This window comes from Lonchura striata, chromosome 21 (genome assembly GCF_050655825.1).
Source record: "Lonchura striata isolate lonStrDom1 chromosome 21, ASM5065582v1, whole genome shotgun sequence".
Lineage (NCBI taxonomy): Eukaryota > Metazoa > Chordata > Aves > Passeriformes > Estrildidae > Lonchura > Lonchura striata.
In genome coordinates this window covers 6166755-6186659 of record NC_140723.1, presented here as the reverse complement: position 1 = coordinate 6186659, position 19905 = coordinate 6166755, and the positions used below count along the sequence as shown (strand labels likewise).

Below are 19905 nucleotides of genomic sequence, written 5' to 3'. Positions count from 1 at the left end.
CAGCCAGCCTGATCTTGGGCTTGTATTTCCTCTGGGAAATATTTCTCTTTGCCTTGTTAACTGTCAGTTAAGAGGTTAAGACAGATGAGCTGAACCATGTTTTTGCTTCCCCCAGATTTTGAAATCTTGTTGTCACAGATGAGTATTGTGAAATTATTTTAGTGTCTGCACAGAGTCTGTTAAGTTTCTGACCCAACAACCTTTTACAAGATGAAAGAAAAGAAATATGGGAAAAAAGCCTCAGGTTACTCAATTACTACAGTTCTCCAGTCCACAAAAGTCTGATCAAAACTTTTTAGTTAAAAAAAATGTACTTGAGAATTTGTAGCTAGTGTATGGGGTGTGGGGGAGGTGGGACCAAAATGCCACCTCCATCTGTAAGTAACCTTGCATTTGTGTTTTGTTTGGTGTGTGGGTTTTATGTGCTTGTAAAATGAAGGAGCCAAATTGTTCTTTTGGGGGTTTGAAAAGCCCCACACGACAAAGGGTTTGTCTGTTTTCTGGGCTGCCATGTCCCATTATTTGTAACTGCTCAAGTATGTGTGGTTTGGAATGGGAGCAGCACAGCCTTCCAAGCCCGAGCTGCTGGCTCCTCTTGGAGCTTGCAGGCTCTTCCAAGCTCAGCACACAAGAGCAGCCTTCCCTGATGGCTGTGACTGGAAATGCATGGCAGGAGCTGATCTCCAGATCTCCAAATCTTCATCGTTTTGAACACCTGAAGTCTGAGTTCATGAGCGTGGCAAGAGCTGTTTGACCTTACCCTGTGCACGTTCCTGGTGCTGCTGCAAAGCTGACTCAGACATTCAATTGCAAGTTGCATTTAAATAGCAGGATACCCAACTGTAAATTATAGGCCCCTTGCAATTCTCTAATTACATGGTTGAATTAAAAAAAAAAAGCTCTGAATTTCAGCTGCTTGACTTTAACCATTGGATCAGGTTGGAGTGGGATGGAGAATTTTAATTGAGGCTGTTGGCTTTCCTAAAAGACACAGTCTAATTCCAGCAAATCCACTTCATCAAATTCTTGAATGGAATGGAACAGTCTGCATCATGTGTTCCTGTGATCAGGCTACATGGATATGAGTATTTTTTGTCTTCAGATGTGTTGATTTGTGTTGGAACTCCTGCAGCTGGAACATGCCATATGTTGGGAACATGGACCCAGACCAGCATGGCTGAGGCACAGTGAAGGCTTTAGACCTTACAGGAGCAGTTTCAAAGGTGATTGGTTTAAAGGGCAAGAAAATATTTTTTTTAATCTGACTTCAGGCTGGGCTTTCTCAAGGCTAATATTACAAATTTATTATTTAATCATAAAGATGCCCTACTACTTCTAAATTTAATGCAGAAGAGAGCATAAAGCAGCTGGTGAAAGTACAGCATACATCTAATTTATAAACAGTTAATGCCTATGATTCGATACCTTTATTGAGAGGGTTTTATGTGTTCCAAGTACTCCAGTGTCACATACAACAGTTCTGATTATTTCCATATTTTTCATATGCTGCCAAAAGCTTTAAAGCCCAGTTCAAAACAGGAAAGCTGTTATGTCTCTGGAAATGCTTGGAGAGCTCTCGCCTAGAAACGTGTTTTACGTCCTGGTGCAGCACAAGTAAAGAACATTTATATTTAGATGTGTGTCTAACCTAACAAGTAGTGCAGGAAAAATGCCTTTATGGCTTTCTCTCAGGCTTCTGCCAGATCAGTGCAAGTTTAAGATTATTCTTGGACTGTTGCTGCAAGAGTTTGTGTTCTTTACTGAGTCACAATGTGAAAATTAGAAGTAGATAAGTCTGTGAGCTCCCCAGTTCTGCTGAATGCTGTCCATGAACTAGGCTGTTATTAGTAAAGAATAGTTTGAGATTGGAAAGCCATGAATTGTTAGAGAAAAATACAATGTAATATTTGAGTCTTTTAAATGTACTTCATGTGGAAAGCAGCAACCTGTGCTAGTTGCTTCTTTGCTCAGCACTTGGAGTTGTGCAGTGAGGATGCAAAGTTTGACACAATGTCAAAAGCAGATGACTATAACTCAATTTTTTTTGCCTTTTTGCATTCATCTCTCTGTTAGCTGTGATTTGCATTGTGAGGTCAAAAGCAGTGTGGTTGAAAGCATGAATATCAGTGACACTGAGCAGAAGTAGGAAATACCTCACTGAATGGAGACCAACTGAGCCAACATACTGCCCAACATACTGCCATGAGGTTCTCAGCTTTAACAGATCAGTATTTGAAACTTCACACTTCTCTATGTGCTCCAGACTTTGTTCTGACCTTGGACTTTATCTAGATCTGACTTTACAAGTTTTTACAATAATATCAGTCATGTATGGGCCCTTCTGGTAAAGGAGATGTTGTTATCCTGGTAAGCCCCTCCTAAGATTTTCCTAGAAGCCAGAGAGAAAATGTATTTATCAGTCTAGTCAATAAATTACTTGAGCAGTGTGATTTCTTTCATATCCTTTCTTCTTTTTCCAAGTGGGATAACAGGTCTTCATGATAATCTGTTTTCTTTGAGCAGATTTGTCCATTCCTCTCTCTGCACAGCTGCAGCCATGGGCTTTTCCTCATTGTCAGCCCAACCTGCTGTGCTCAGTCGCTGTCCAACTGGATTTTGTGGTTTACATTCTTCTTTCATTAGCTGATGTCCAGCAGATTGTTCCCTGCTTTTGTGGAGGTGCTTTGGAATCCCCCACCTGCAGGTTCCCATCCGTGTGGAGTGCCAAGGGCCCATCATCCCCCTGCACTGGGACCAGCTGTGCTCTGCAAGCCACCCAGACTTGTCTTGGTTGCTTTTACTGCCATATCCTGTTGCAAACTGATGCCCACTTTTCTCCTTGCTCTTTTGTCCCAAGAGGGTTTATGTTTTGTTTGATTTTACTGCTTTGGAGGTATCTCCTTGTCATTTCACATTTGCGTTCTGGATTATTTTTCCCCAGAAATGCAGTGTTTTAGGTTGAATCCCATCAAAGTTCCTGTCACATTTCTGGCCTCTTCAGGTCCTTCAGTACTTCAGTATCCTCACTGGTTTTTTGAATGTCTCTTAATTTGTCCTCCAAACATAGTTTTGCATCACCAGATCCTTGTACTTAAGTAAACCTGTGCTTGTGTCTGCACATTTTGCAGCACCTCAGTAGATGCTTCTTCTTCTGTGACCAGTCTCACCTACTTGGTATTCTTCTGTCAGGTTTTATTTTATCACTGGTGTCTTTCTGTAGTTCATTTGGAGATCCCGGCACTGTTCTTGAAGTGTCTACTCTTGCTTGTTGCATAAGTAAATGTGGATTTCTTTGTGGGAGAAGCAGTTCCCCTAATGCAGCCCTGTTTCTCTTCAGTGTGTCTGATTTAATCTCCAAACCTTAATTTCTTTCTGGAAATGCACCTCAGCTAATTTAGTTTATTAACTAGAAAGAGATAATAATCCACCATCTAAGACCTAAAATGATTTCTAAGTAAATGAAGCTGCCCTTTAGAATTAACAGAAAGTGGTTCTCTGTTACTTTTTCTGTTCAATAAGTGCTTCTTTCTTCATGAGACACTTCTGGCTTCTAGTTGGTTCTTTTTTTCTACAGCACTCTTGTAAGAATATGTTAGGTTTTCTTCTTGTTTCTACTCAGATTTTATTTTGCAGAAGTCCCTTGCTGTGCATCAATAAACTAATAGTGCTTTTTGTCAGTCAAGTACTGATTATGTTTGCCTGGGAGTGGAATCTGTCAAGATTGCTTTGCATATTCACTCTCCCTAAGGGGAAAGTCAACTTCCCCTTAAAGCTCTCTGGAAGGAATTCAAGCAGCTGAGGCTTGTGGTGACTGTTCTGGAGTGCCCAGAGTCAGGAGAACTGAGGATGGACTGTGAAGCCATCCCACATTTCTGCACTTTTGAAACTCAACGTACTCATACAGTGGCTAATAAAACTTAGTATTTCAAGAAATAAAAATAAAATTTTCTAAGTGATACAACTTTAGAAATAAAGTGAAGTCTGAGTATCTCTGTGTGAGAGTGCAATACAGAGGTCACTTTTCTTCCCTGTTTTTTGTGCCATCCTCCAGCATCGACAGGCTGGGCATCTCACAGTTTGTCTCCTTTGCCCTCCTCCCTGGAACAAAGAGCTGAATGACAATTTCTTGGGTCTACAGGCTCTGTTCTTCACAACAAAGCAGGATTTGCTATGCATGACTGAAGAAATGATGCATGTAGTTAGATTTCATTGGGTTTCTTTTGTAACCCACAGGATACAGTAAAAGCAAGATGGAATTTTAAAACATTCAGTTTGCTTAATCATATTTTATTATACAGTCAATAACCCTAGAGTCTCATGTATAAAACTGTCACAGTTTCTAGAACACTACATTGTCTATTGTTTGTACTCAGCAAAAGTCCAGATGATTTGGAGAATCCAAACTACGCTGACACATCTCCCATTCCTTTTTAGAGGGTTGAGTGGGATTGCTGCCCAAACTCTTAACACATTTTTGTTCGTTTCTGCAAATACCCACTTTATGTCTGAATAATGTTTCCAGGAGGTTGTTCCTAAGGCTCGGTACTACTAAATACCATTTATGTTTAGAATATTGAGTTGCATGCAGTCAGTTGTCACTGTCTCTCTTTTTAAACTTAACTCAGTTTAACCATTTGTAAGGAATGGAAGTAAAACCTATGGTGTTTGGACCTAGTGAAGCAGCATAATCCTACATTAATATTATATAGATGTGGTTTCTATTGCATCTACCTATAGGAATATTTTTATGTAATAGGAGTTTTTTGGAGAAATGGGCTTGTATTAGGCAATGTTTGATCATACAGGTCTCACACTTAACATGTTACCTTGATTTCTCTCTGGGGCTTACAAGGTAGACTTGGAGTAGCAGGGTCTGAGACAGGAAGACCCCAAAACAGCCCCCTTACCTGTTTGTAAAAAGACATTTTTTCAAGCCCAAAGGTTTAAGTTGCTGAGGCTGTTCAGCTCCCTCACATTGTCCTTCTGGGGATTTTTTTATACACCTTGCATTTAAGGAAGAAGCTGTAAATGGTTTAAATTCCAAAAAGGAGGGCTAAACCTTTAGGACTGTGTAACTTTTTTTTTAAGCCTTTTTAGTTTGCCATGACAGAATGTATTAAACTGAACAAAAACCTGGCTTAAGAAAATGTGCAGGCACTGGGTTCTCCAGTGGTGACATGTCTGCTGGCATTAAACAGGGAGCCTTTGTGAGGGACTGGCTGTCATTCTAAATCCCTAAATTTTAATCTACTCTGTGATTTTCCACTAAAACATTAGTTTGAAAAGCTCAAATTAGGGAAAACTTGACATGTAAGGGCAGAAAGATACCCTGGATGCTTTGGCAAGGGGAGGACAGACAGTGAAAATGGGAAACATTGAAATGAGCAATGCTGAGGAGTTACCTGAGCATAAAATGTGACACTGTCTTCTCCTTTAGATGTCCATTCATTAATAGCAAAAGGATGAATGAATGCAAAGTTCCTACAGTGATGGCCTCCACAACCCCCAGATATTTACAGTGCTATTTCAAGTAAGGGCAGATGCATTTCCATCCGTGGTGAAAGATGCTGAATCCAGTGAACTATGCCCAGCTCCTGTTAAATTGCTGTCTGAGCTGGGGGTTCAGAGCAGAAATCTGGGTTCAGATTCAGCTTGATGTTAGTGTGTGCAGTAACTGGTCTAAAAAAGGTTCAATGAGGGAAATGCATTGTGTAGTATGAGTCTGGTCAGGTATGATAGGAGAGCTGGCTGAAAATGGACATTGTGGGTACAGAACTTGCTCCCTTTGTTATGCAACACTTCTGGAGGCCATGGGAAGGTTTCTTGGGCCACACAGACATTGTAGTAGGTGATTAATGTTTTCTAATTCAGTTAAATCCAGGACACTGTAACGTTGGCCTGGCGTAGTCCATCCGAAACAGAAGCAATTATGAACTTCCTCCTGAAAAGAGCAGATAAACCCTTTGTTAGATTTACCACAGAGTTATTCTACTACTTAAATTTTTGTGTGACATGCAATATTTGCTTCACAAAGTAGAATTCTTATTCTGTGTGCCCTCTTCACAGTATTTAGCTGTTAACTCGAATGCAGCTAGACAGAGAGAAAGTTTTATGTCTTCTGGAAATACTTCTAGAGCCTGCATGTTCTGTCTGATTATCTTCTATTTCATCTAAAGCTCTAGGACACAAAAGTAAAAGGAACACTTCTTACTGTTTTGCATGTTTCCTGTTTTCTGGCATTAGTGTGATTTTTAGATCACTGATTTTAGATCCTTTAGTATCTCTGCTAAAGGATACTGCTGTCTTGGTGTATTCTAACATTTGCCTTGGGTGGAAACAGTTCCAGAGAGCTGCAGATTTGATTACTCTGCATTGGTGCCTCCTAGAATAGAATTGGAGAGCCTTTGGAAAAGAAAAAAAATTACATTCATGCATGACCATCAGCGAACCAACTAAAAAGTCATCGAAGATTGGCCCACAAAGTATTTACGGTTCCAGTTCACAGATCTGCCTGCTCAGAAAGAGGTGGGATAAGTTGGGAGCATCTGCCCACCAGGAAGGAACAAAGGCTTCATTCAAGCCATGTCTGCTGCAATGCCCTGGGACAGCCCATCAGGCTGTGGCCAGTGTCGGGCTTGGGCCCCAGCCCTGACAAACATCTCACACACATTCCGTGAGTTTTCATCATCTCTTCTGGCCCTTTTTCTAGGATTTTCACTTCATAAAAATAGCAGGAAAGATGAAACTTGGTGCAGTGCAATAGGAGCGTAGGGTTTGTTTATGTACTTGTTTTTCGGGCACAGATGGCAGGAGCTGCTCACCAGTGTAGTGGCTGTGTGTCCTGCTGGCCTGAGACCCTGAGACAGCTGTGCTGGTGCCACAGGGTGAAGTCTGCCACAGCAGCTCTGGGGTGGCTTCTTGGGAGTCTCTTAATACTGATGAAGGCTGTTATTTTGCATGGCTGGGTATTTTGAAGGCTGTTATTTTGCATGTTATTTTGAAAGCTGAATATTTTGCATGTTATTTTGAAGGCTAGATATTTTGCATGCTGAAGAATGAATCCACAGGCACCTTCTATTTCCTGAACAGCTACTGAGAGTCCCTGGGGCTTTCTATGTGTGTATCTGCTTCTCTTGTGCAGATTTGGAATAGTCTATCCATTTGCCTTCACTCCTGGTGCTTTTGCCTTGAGGTCACACTAGAGATTTCTTACATCCTTAGTTTGTGATCTTGGCCTGGTTTCAGCTAGGATAAAGCTAATTTTTTTTTTTTTTGGTAGCTATTACAGTGCTGTGTTTTTGATTTGGAACTAGAATGGTGTCAGGAGTGGGATCAAGAAGGGCACTTTATTTACAACAGGAGTAAAGCTTTGAGTAGACAGTGTCTGAGCATACCCAGTTGTGATTTTTTTCATCCTCAGACCAAGTATAAAGATAGTATAAAGTAGGAAATGCCTGTTTTGGACAAAAAAAAAAAATCTTCTCTCCATACTTTATGTCCAGTAATTTTGTGTCCTATTAGAATTTCTTGTTATATCATAAATATAAGGTTCTCTGAGGTTACTCCATGTGTTTAAAGTGGTTGAAATACTAAACCATGTGGCCATTTGCACCGATGGGTTATATTTTCAAAGAGATACAGCACTGCTTTAAAACTCATAGTATAAAGTAGGAAATGCCCATTTTGGACAAAATAAAAATCTTGTCTTCATATACTGTATGTCCAGTAATTTTGTGTCCTATTAGAATTTCTTGTTATATCATAAATATCGGGTTGAGACTACTCCATGGGTTTTAAGTGGTTGAAATAGTAAACCACGTGGCTATTTGCACCGATGGGTTATATTTTCAAACAAAGAGATACAGCGCTTTAAAACTTTAAAACTCATGCCACTTTTAAGCAGTGTTTTGAGACAGCTTAGTGAAGGTTCAGATTTACGTAGCAATTACAGTCTTGCCTGAGAGCTGGAGGTGCAGCTCAGGTGCAGCGTTTACCTGTGACCAGACAGACTTTGGTCATTAACGTGAGGTTTTGTGTTCAGTCCCAGGCCGGAGCGGTAGATGGGAGCCCAGGGCCTGCTGGGATGGGGTTTTACACTTGTGCTGTCCTTTTGCCCTTCCCCTGAACTCTTTTCATTTCAGTCATGAGCAAACAGCCAGCGCCTGAACTAACAACCCCGCAATCCTCCAAAGCACGCTCCTTACAGTACCAAACAAAGGGAGGCCCGCGTGGGCCGGCCCAGGCCAAGGAATGCAGCTTCGGGGTTCTGCTCCATAAATTTAACCAGCACGACAAAAAGGAGATAATGTGAGCCTTCGTGATGATCTGAAAGGGGGAGGTTTGTGTCCCATTGATTGCGGTCTGGCCCCGCGCCAGCCCCGAGCCTGACCGACAGTTGAACCATATCGTTAAGGCGTGTAATACAGCTCGAGTCTTGTACAGCAGCCAATGAGTACATATCCAGAGGGCAAAAGTTTATAAAGAGTCGAGCCTGTCCTGTTTAACCCTCTCACACTGCCTGTAATGTACACTGCTGCCATTCACAAATAGGCACTTCGCTATTAAAATGTAAACCTTCAACTTTCTGTACTTGGAAAACCTACACGTGTGTCTGATTTCTAACGTGCAGCAGATTTATAAAGTGATTGTGGAAAAATATGTAAAACTGATCTTTTTTTTTTTTTTAACCGGGAAAAAAATATCCAACCCACTTTTATTTTAGCACTACTTCATCTATAGTTACTTTTTTGTTCAGAGATGACTTCTGGGTTGTTCTGCAAACTCTTTCATACAGATGGAGCTATTTATTGCCTTGATGTCACCTCATTTAGCATGTGGCTGGTATTTTTATAGATAATCTTTTCACCTAATGTTGCTGTTAACATGTGGAATGCTCTTTATCAGTTTTGTAAGTACAGCCAGTTGATCTGAATTGTTCTTGCAACTGCACGCTTTAAAAATCAAAACAAACCTTGTGAGTAGCTTTTTGTTGGGTGAGGTTTGTGCTAGAGCACTTTGCTGTGCGTGTTGCAGCCCTAGGTGTAGTAACTGTGAAATATAAAAGGAGGGTTGGAAAGAGAAGAAATGTTCACTCATAAGAGTTGATTGACACAGTCCTTCATGCACAGCCAGAGTCACCGTCCTGATGCTTGACAGGGCCCCTGATTTAGTTTTTCCCCGCCAAGTAGATTTCCCAGAAAAGCAGGAATACAATCTGGAAGCATTTCTCTTAGATTGAAGTATTTTACACTTAAGTGACCGTGTTTGCATTTGCTGCTACGGGATATTTCTTGACCAGAGTTGATGGGAACATGATAAACATGACTCCCCATCCCTGGCAGTGTCCAAGGCCAATTTGGGCTGGACTTGGAGCAGCCTGGGACAGTGGAAGGTGTCCCTGCTCATGGCAGGGGATGGAACAGGATGAGCCCAAGCCAGTCTGGAATTCCATGGGCACAGATATGAGCAGTGCTCCATATGCTATAGGCCCTGCCTGGCAGCAGATAGTATTTAATATTTTAAACCCTAACACAGTGCCCTGAGGCTCAGCAGTGTTATGGTCCTGGGCACTTTGGTTTCACTCAGGCGTGTTCAGCTCCTATTCTCAGGCAGGTGTTTGCAGGAAATCCCTGCTGAGAACCATCTTTTACATTGAGTCAGAAGGTGAATGGGAGCATTTTTCAACACATTGGTTTGACAAGAAACCTTTAAGGTGACAGCTGCTTTCATCCCTGTAATCAGTACAGGAGGAGTCTGGAGGAAATTGGAAGCTGGGATGGCAGTGTTCTGTTTTTTCAGCTTCTTAAGCTTGATGTTACCAATGTGCTTGAGAAAGTGTGAGTTTTGCTGCACAGCTGTTCCAGGCACAGGTGGGGCAAGTGCCAGAAGTTAATGCCCAGAGTGCAGCTGAGTGTCAGTGCTTTGTCTACAGTGCAAGCTCATACACCTTGTCCAGATGCTGGATTTGTAATATGGATGTCATAATTACGTTGTGTCTTAATTAATCTCTTCTCAATTCTTTTTGAACTTGGAGCCTGATGAGGTTATGTACTATTGCAAACCCAGGGAATAATTCTTAATTTTGTTTTTATCTGGTGTACAAAAGGAAAAGGGAAGGGGGAGAGAAGCTTTATCTCCAAGGAACTGGCAGGAACAACTTCCATGATAAACAGTTGCTCCTTGAGCATGCTGTACTCTCCTAAAGGCATGTCGGGTCAGCTAAAGGTCTGCAGCATCTGAGCTGGGAGATCCCTCCAAAGAGGAGGGATTTAACTGTAAGTGGGAGGTTTTAACCCTAGGCACCATTTATTTGCATGTTTCTGCCTGAAACTAGCATTTTGGGAACACGTTTAACAAGCACAATATATTCCATGCATTTGCTGGAATAAACGGCGCATATGAGCTTCCTCAGATCTGCAGTCAGCAGGGAGCTGTCTGGCCCGTGATTTTACACATTCTTGCATCTAACTGAGACGTTCTGATGCCAAATCCAGCACTCAACTGACTGCACCATGTGTGCATTTTAACACACCTTAACAGCATCTGTGCTGGAAGCAGCAGCTGAATCCCCCAGCAGAGCTTTGCTGGATCTCTGGGATCAGTGACCTGCCTGCTGGGAACTGCACCCCAAAATCCAGCACAGGGTGGGAGGCAACTGCACTGACCCTTGGAGCAGAGCACCAGTAGAATCACCAGGGAACAGGGAATCTAGCTTGCCACATGTTTTCCTGAAATTAGGCCCAAGGCATTAAATGTTCTCAAAAACTGAGAACTGGCACATCAAAAACCTGCTGTCTCTCCTCTTCTGTTCAGTAAATTTAGGGAATATTCCTGCTCATCACATGGGTTCAGCACATGAAACAAAGTGAAGTGCATCACTGAGGAAAGAATTGTGGAAATAGTGGATTTTTAGTGCTGTGCAGAGGTGCATTGTGCACTGCAGGCCCCATTACAAGTGGCACACGTTTGTTTTCATTTGTTACCCATATTTTCTCAAGCTATGGCTGCAGCACTGAGTTTGTCGCTGTAGTGGCTGAGTTTTCAGCTCAATTTTTAAGGCATACATTGTTCAGCATTTAATTGGTTCTGGCACTCCCAAGGGTGCTTTGCACAGTGTCCTCCCAACATGTCTGTGGCACAAGCACTGTCCTCATTCAGCATTTCATGGAAATCATGTGCATGGGATGGTGATCCTCGTGGAAGGCTGCAGGTCCAAGTCAGTCTGGAACTCAAACTTTAAGTGTACCAGGTATTTTCCTTGTGTATTTTATGGTAGAAGATAAAGGTTATTCCTCCCTTAATTTACCAGATCGTGTCACTTCTAATGTCTGAAATGCACTGAAGCCTCCTCAGACAAAGCACACCCTGTATTTAGGAAGCAGACTTTTTTCAGAGCCAGTAATAGTTTGATTTTATTATTTCTTGAAACTACCAGCAGCTTTTGAATTGTGTCTTACATTACCTGCCATTTTCCTTTGTTTGAATTAAGATTGTTTTATGATTATTTCAAGGGGATAAAAATCATTGCCAGGCTGAAAGTCAGCATGCCAAACTACAGCCCAGAACAGGCTTTTCTCACTAAATTTTATGCAACCCTGAGGAAAAAAATGAGTTTACAATGGAAACCCTGAATTTTATCTGTACCAGAACCAGCAATTTACTGCTTAACTGGGCTGGGATAATGAGGTGGGGAGACTGGACCTTTGCTGGTGACAGTTGCTGAAGTTTTAGCAGCAAGAACTGGGTCTGGCTAAAGGAAATGATTCCTAGAGAGTTTTGGGGTGAGCCCTGGGGCTGAAGGATCCCTTGGGAGGGAGCCCATGGCCAGGAGCACCCCAGAGAGTGGCTGTGGGGCCTGGCTGGCAGGCGTCCTGCAGCAGGTCAGGTCTGTGAGGAGCCTGGCCCATTCAGCACTGGTTCCAGGTGCCAGAATTCCATCCCTGGCACTTAGAGCTGTAGTTTATGCAGGATTTGGGGTGTGCGTGCTCAGGCTGGGTTTTTGAACAAATCTGTGGTTGCCACTGCTGTTCCCTTACCCAGATGAGAAATCCCCAGATGCACATTTTAAATGAAATCCAGTGATTACTGTGTTGGTCATGGGGTTTTGTCCATGTTGGTTTTTCTCAGAAGTTGCTACATTTCCTAAAATTGTTTTATGATGAATAATTATTCTGGGTGTGATGCTGAGGAAACTGAAAGATGAACATTTGTAAATAATTTCTAAATCATTTTAGAATAGGGATGGTTTGTTTTAGCAGAACACCATCTTTTGATATACAAAGTTTGAGGCTTTCTGAATTTTATTTTTTGAATGTTTTTGTCAAGGTACTCAGGGTACACTTCAGGGAAACTTTTTAGGTCCAAGAGACCATCAGAGATAAATAACATTTGTGTTCTCAAAACCACTGTGTATTTATGCACCTCTGCAGGAATCACAGATCCTATCTGTGATGTACAGACCTGATCATCTGCAGGATCTACAGACCTGAAGGGAGGAACATGGTGGGTGGGTACCTGGAGTGAAAACATGGAATGAATGAACAAGGACAGGTGATTCTGGAAAGCATGTGATGTCTTTGAAGAGTTTTCTCAACCTAAATTGGTCAGTAATTATCCCCACTAATATCTGACCACTTCCTTCATCAGGTTGATGATGTGTTTGATTACAAAACTTCTGGCTTAAAACTGGCCAGCTGAATTCCAAGGATTCTGTGAACTGCTCAGCAAATGCCAAGCAGTTAATGCCAGGCACTGGTTCCAGTGTGCAGAGCTGGAGTGAGAGCTGCAGTGCTCAGCTGGGAGCAGGGCAGGGCTGCAGCGTTCATCTCAAGCTCCCAACACCCTCTCCCAGCCCTTTGTGCCTGCATCCAGCAGCACCATTCCCTGCTGTGCTGGGCAGACGTGAGGGCATTCCTGCCTTGTATTGCTTTTGTGTGCTTATTAAAAAGGAATCAGCAGATCTGCTGAGTGCCTGGGTAATGGAACCCAGATGTGGGCACTGCCGCCCGCTCTGCTTGACAAATCTGCAGCTTTTGGGATTTCACCAGGGTTGCTTATTATTTACAGAACGTAACTTGAGACAGTAGAACAAATTTTTAGATTAAAAAAATCAAGTAGTGTGGAATGTTTTTAGCTGTGCAGACCAAACAAAGCAGTTTGCCAAGGGGGTGATGGACTAAATCCATGCAGTTTAGGCCCAGCACCAGTGGCAATGGGTTGGAGAACTGCTGGCCTTATCATCAAGAAGGGAATGATCTGTTATCACCAGGATCAGTGGCTAAGCATGGAGGGCACAGTGAACACTGAACTTGTACTCTGAAGTGCTTCTTCCATTTAAAAACAAAACTAGAACATAAAACCTGGGCTCAGAAATTGCCAAAACTTCAGAAATCCACTGTGGTGTCCAGTAGCTTTGTAGCACTGGTACTTTTTCTCTGTCCTGCTTTGAGCCAAGCATTAGAAACCAAACATTAGGAACCATCAGGTCCCTGAAGTTACAGTGTCTGTGGGATTGAGGTCCTGTTCTATCCCACTCCATAGTCTTGCTTGCAGTGCTTCAGATCCCACTTCTCAGGGAACTACAGAATATTAGAGAGCTGGCACAGGGGTTTGTCTGAGGGATGGTTCATGTAAAACCCACTGCACGGTGCAGCTGCTCTGTCCCATATCCAACCTTCCTGAATGCAAGATGGAACATCTCAGCAAATCATATTGATTGGCCACTGTTAATTAAAACCCAGCTAAGGCTCTTTGAACTTGTCACTAGGTGCCATAGAGAGGTTTAAGACCCAACAGGGGCTTCTTTGATTAGTAATCTTTTGCCATTTTCCTGCTTTTAGAAGTTAGAAAGTAAGACATGCAGCAAGATGTGAATTATATTGGTTGGAATTCTTTAATTTCTCTGGAACCTTTGTCTCAACATTTTGCATTCACTGAGGCTAACACTTTGTTTATTGCTTTGTAAGACTCTAATAGGTAAAAACAAATGTGTTGTTCACCTCTTGCATAGGTTTAGAAAGACAAGAATGCTGTACTTGGTGCAGGTGAATCCTGTGTGTACCTAAGGAATTTAAGGGGCAGGAGAGGTGACTTGCTCCAGAGCCATAGTACTTTAATAGCACAGCTCTAACCACTGCATTGAGAGTTGTCAAAAACTTGAAGGAAAACAAATTTTAAAAGGGTGCCCAGGCTTCAGGTGTGGGTCAGGGCTGCTGAGGGGAAAAAGTGACAAGGAAATGAGGCTCCAGAGAAAACATCTGCAGAGTGTGGATCCCAGAAGGTGAGTGCTCTCTCCTGGTGGTGGAAAGCTTCAAAAGCAAAGGTAATGCTCCATGGGACCTTCCTATCCCTGGATCAGAAAGGCTGGAGTTCCTTCTGCAGGGTTTTACAGAGTCAGGAGGGGAAGGGAGAGCACTAATCCAAAATGGTGCATTTGGCTGGGAAATTTGTAACAGCAGTAGCCTGGAAGAGCTGTGAAATATCATGGAGCAGCCCCAGAGTGATGCTGCTGGGAAGGGACAGGGAATGAAGCAAGGCTCGGCAGCCTGTAACACAATCCTTCAGGGGCAGGGCGTTCCAGGAGCTTGAAGGAATTCAGAGTATTATTTTTTAACAAAATTCTGCTAAGGGAGGAACCGAGCCTGCAGTTCTGCAGTGCTGTGGCCAGTATCAACCTCTGATGGCTGTCAGCCCACAAGTGTGTGTCCTTCTTACTGTCATTTTTAATAGACACACAGAAGGGTAAAGTATGCTAAACCCAGCTATGGGGACCCTAATTAATGAGGATTTTTCTTCTGTCTTAATTTAACTGCATGTTCCTATTTCCATAAACATAGAGTTTGCAGTCTCCTGGCACTGTCCATCGGTGAGAGCTTTCTGTAGGTTTTTGCACTCTTACTTTCTTTAGAGCACTGAGAAGAAATGTTCAAATCAGTAAAACTGCTGATAAATACATCCCAAAATCTTCAGAGAGTATACACTGCCTAGTTCACTTCTTCCTACTAATTTAGCTACTTTCCCCTTCATTGTAGACAAAGCTCTTCTATTTTTCTTATTGTATGGTTCTGTGTCTCATAGAAATGTATGAGTAGACACCACATCTTCCAGATCCAAGTCTTCCAGGGTCTACCCGCCGTGTTTGTGAAGACCTGGGATTTGTGAAGGCTTTGTATTTCAAAAAGACAAGACCTGTGTGTGCAGGCAGTGTGAGTGGCAGGAAAGCCAGCAGCAGGTGACCTCTGTGTGTCTCTTGCTGCAGGACCAAGGCGGAGCGAGTGCGGAAGCCCCGGTGCTGCAGGGGACCCCAGGGGCTCCTGCCCCGCTACCTGGAGAGCCAAGCAGAGGGACAGGAGCAGCTCTTCAAACTGACAGACAACATCCAGGATGAGTTGTGAGTACACAGCCACTTACACAGCTACTCTGAGTACTTCTGTTCTTGCTGTCATCATCTCTTCGTGTCTAAAACTGCTTCACACACAGACACATGTTCATTCTGGGTCCTCAGCACTGCAAGGGCATTGAGGGGATGGAAGTGTGTTCAGGAAAGGGAATGGAGCTGGGGAGGGGTCTGGAGCACCAGGAGTGTCTGAGGGAGCTGGGGGAGCTCAGCCTGGAGGAAAGGAGGCTCATGGGGGACCTTCTGGCTCTTCACAGCTCCCTGACAGAAGGGTGCAGCCAGTCAAGCTCTGATCCCACAGAACAGGGAACAGGAACAAGGGATGGGATGAAAGGAAATGGTCTGAAGTTGCACCAGGGGAGGTTCAGGTTTGATACTGGGGTAAATTTATCCAAGGAAAGTCATAAAGCCCTGGCACAGCTTCCCAGGACAGTGGTGCAGTCGCCACCCCGGGAGGGATTTAAAAACCATGTGGATGTGGCACTTGGGGACATGGGTTAGTGTTGGCCTGAGCAGTGGTGGGGGAACAGTTGGATTTGATAGTCTCAGAGAGCTTTTCCAACCCAAATTATTCTGTGAATATCAGGTTATTGGATTGGGGTCTAAATGCAGAATTCATAATTTGCCTGATCTCCACCATAGTTACTGATCAGCTGTGTCAGGGGAGGGTTAAATGCTGAGTCTTTCACCCATCAGAGCATCTGCCAAGGCAAAGGGTCAGAATTGCTGATGGTGGAGCTGGCAGAGGGAGGTACAGGTTCAGCAGGGTCACTTGGTGTCACCGGTGTCACTGGGCAGGTTCCATGTGCCACTGCAGCTTCTGCCTGAGGAAGAGATTGCAATCTGCCACTTACTTGTCACCCTGTGAGTTCACGTTTGGGGTATCCTGTTTCCATCTCCTTTCAGGATCTTTGTGCCTATTCAGGATGGCTCTTAGGCAGGGAGATTGGAAAGAGCAATTTGTGACCAAAAAAAATGACGAGTGTAGCTCATAGCAGTGTAGTGGCCTTTGTCATTGAGTCACACTGTTCATTCACTGTGACTCTGGCTATTAGAAACATCATTCAGCAGGAACACAGTGTTTCTTGTCATGGAAAATAAATACAAAATTATGCCTCTGACTTTTATCCTAGTATCATAATCAGAAACACATTTGAAGACCTGATTATTTGCATATTTTCCTTCAGAGTTAAATCCATAAAAGGGGGTTTAATACCTTGCTCTACTGTTCTAACTAAATGTTTCCACATTTTTTTCCAGTTAGGCTTGCTGTTTCACTTCTGGAAAATATTGTGTAATTACTTCCTGATGTTGTTAAGAACCCCACAAATTCTCCAGAGATCTGATTGCTTCTACTTTGTTCTACTGGATCATGTTTCATTTAATTTTTCATTTTATTAATTTGAAATATTTTTAATAGTGTAGATGTATGGATTAAAAGAAAAAAAAAAGTTGTATCTTGCAGTAATATCTGAAAAGGTTAAAAATACCCGTTTTAAGAACTTGACACTGAGAAAAAAGAAACAGTTGGCAAGAGCAAAGGTAGTGGTGCATGACTCAAACTTAAAACAAAATGTAGAGCCTGAACTACAAATTAGCTAATGTTTCTGGGCTTCTCCATTAACTCACTGACCTCTGTTTCCATTCCTCAGAATATATACATGCCACCAGTAAAAGTCTTTTAAGGAGAAGTACCTGCATCATGTGCTGCTCTTCCAGAGCAAATGCAAGCTGTGGTCAGTGCCCAGGTGCCTCCCCTGGACCTGAGAGCAGCTCTCAGTGCCTCTTCTCTCCCCGTGGGTGCCCTGGTGGCATCCTGACCTGGTTGGATCTGATGCCTCCCTCCAGCACTCGTGTTTGATGTGCCTTCCAGGGCATCAGGCTGTTCTTCTGCAGCTGTGCTGCTGCTCTGGGTTTAAATTAAATTTTCTGTGACACTCCATTAAAAATGTCACTCTCCATCCTATTTAACTAATTTAAAAAGCAGAAGTGTTTGAACTCTGATGGAAAACTGCAGGGCAGGTGCTGATTTCCAGAACTCTGTTAATGTTGTGTTTCACCTGGGTTCCTCTAAGCCAAACTCCACTTTCCTTCCAATTTATATTACTTAAAGGAACACAGTTTTTTTTATCCCCTCCTGGAGCTTCATCCAAGGTTAGAGCTGGGCAAAGCATGTTACAGGCCCTTTTTAATGAGGCTGTGTCCTTCTCAGCACTGACTGGGCTGGAGTTGGTGTGTGCACCTCTCCCAGTGTGAGGGGAGGGAGGGCAGGGACACAGCACAGAGGGAGAGGCAAATTGAGTGCAGAGCAGTGTCTTTGAGAGGACTGGGAATACAGAATTACTGGAGTCATCCTTTTATACCACAAAAAGAAACTATGGCCTGACCTCTTGCCATATTTTTGGCTATTAACATACCTTTTATAGCTCTGGGTTTATTTGGCTACAGATCAGAGTAGCTTGTGTGCAGGGATATTTAACTGGGAGAGCCAAGAGTGCATTTGGAGATGAAGAACTTTTCTGTTTACCAGAAGCACTGAGTTAGTGACAGAGGTCACTGATGTCTAAGCCAGTGGAGGATTCTGCAGGATGTGAGGGCAGCAGGCAGGTTTGCATGAGCAGTGGCTCAGAGGGCAGCAATTGGGAACCTGCCTGACAGCAGCAGAATCCTGCTTTACAGATGCTTGTCAACCCTGGGGGCTGTTGGCAGAGATTTTTTACTCTATTTAGCACTACTCTATTACTCTACTCAGCTATGATTCCACATTCAAGTTGCTGAATTTTTCAGCTTTTTAAAAGCCCCACTAAGGAGGTTCATTTCAGTAGTAAACCAGAAGTGAGGAGGAGCATTTTTGTGTTCAACTTCCATTTCACTTTGCACCTTACAATTATTTTTTTACACACTGGCCTTTTCAGCCATCATAACTCTCAATATTCCTAACTCACTCTTCTCCCTCTCTTCCTATTCATCACTCAGCCTAATCTCCCTGGGGAAACCTGCTTGCTGCTTAACCTCTCACCCCTTGTTAAACAGCTAATTTCTCTTTTCTGCTACTGATCCTGGCAGCAAGTTCAACTTGATTTTGGTTTTGAAGGCAGGGAGGTGTGGGGAGCGGAGAAGCACAGGAGAATTACAGGATAGCTCTTGTCATAAGTGTCTGCAAACCTTTCACTTACCAGCTCTGGACCTGAAGTTAGTTGCAATTAAGCTTCAACATTAGGACTTGGAGTACTCCAAAGCAAGGAAATTACTGTTCCTAAGTCTTTGTCAAAGGACATTTTTATGTGTACCTGTGATGCCCAAGGCAGGCAGCACTAATATTTGATTTACAGCACGATCTTTTTATAAAGAGGTGAGCGTGTCATTCATTAGCTCAATTTCTAAACAGTTCGAATTAAATACAGATGAACTGTACATGTTGCACTACTACATTTTCTGATGGACTTCTGAAGGTCACAGAAACAGGTGAAGACACTGGTTAATTTGTTATTTGTAGCTTTAACCTAATGATGCTTTCTGAAGGTCACAGAACAGGTGAAGAAGTGGTTAATTTGCTATTTTTTGCTTTAACCTAATAATGCTTTCTGAAGGTCACGGAACAGGTGAAGACATTGGTTAATTTGCTATTTTTAGCTTGAACCTAATGATGCTTTCTGAAGGTCACAAAACAGATGAAGAAGTGGTTAATCTGCTATTTTTATTTTGAAGCTAATGATGCTTTCTCCTTTGCTGCAGTTTCATCGCTGTGGAGAACATCGACAGCTACTGTGTGCTCATCTCCTCCAAGGCCGTGTACTTCCTGAAGAGTGGGGATTGCATGGACAGGGATTCCATCTTCCTGGAGGTCAGGTATGATGACCTGTACCACTGCCTGGTGTCCAAGGACCACGGGAACGTGTACATCCAGCTCACCAAGAAGGCTGTGAGCACCAGCAGCGGCCTGGCCATGCCTGGCCCCTCCCAGCAGCGGCCCATGGTGAGGAGCTGGCACCCCTTTCCCCTGTGCTCCCCTCCTGACCAAAGTGCTTTAAAATCCCAGGCTTTGTTCTGTCAGCACTGAAAACAGCTGCTGCCCAGCTTTCAGTGACCTCCTAAACTCCTGAGCAAGCTGAAGAAAGCAAAACACTCAAATAGTCCCACAGGCTGAAAAGTAACAGGAAGAAAGATGTATTTACCTGTGAAAGGCTTTTAACTTTTAACCACATAAATGCAGCTTGTGTACTTTGCTGTCTGTTTAATCTTCTCCTGCATGTAGTAGTTTTTACTGTGAGGTCTCTAAAGCTGGAAGCAGTGTTTATGTTTTGTGCCATTTCAGTAGTTGCTCAGGGGCTGTTTTACAGGCGCAGTTACAAGCTCACCCCTGACCCAAGTCAATTCACATTCCAAACAGAACAGCCAGATAAAAGGTGGGAGGGGAGGCAAAGGAAATAACCTCAGATATGGCACTGTGTTCCTGCTCTCACCCTTGAATATCTGTGTGTACCTGCTCCTTCACGCTTCTTCCTTGCTCC

At 43.1% G+C, this 19905-nt stretch overlaps 1 protein-coding gene across 9 annotated transcripts in view; it reads left to right on the top strand.

Moving 5' to 3' along the window:
• The window catches only part of VPS13D (vacuolar protein sorting 13 homolog D), a 98085-nt gene that overhangs the window by 77020 nt on the left and 1160 nt on the right, over positions 1 to 19905 (top strand). For all 9 annotated transcript variants that reach the window (XM_085558936.1, XM_085558938.1, XM_085558941.1 and 6 more), the window contains 2 exons: positions 15257 to 15388; positions 19130 to 19370. In XM_085558936.1, coding sequence (XP_085415062.1) covers positions 15257 to 15388; positions 19130 to 19370 — 373 coding nt within the window. The remainder of the gene's footprint in view (positions 1 to 15256; positions 15389 to 19129; positions 19371 to 19905) is intronic.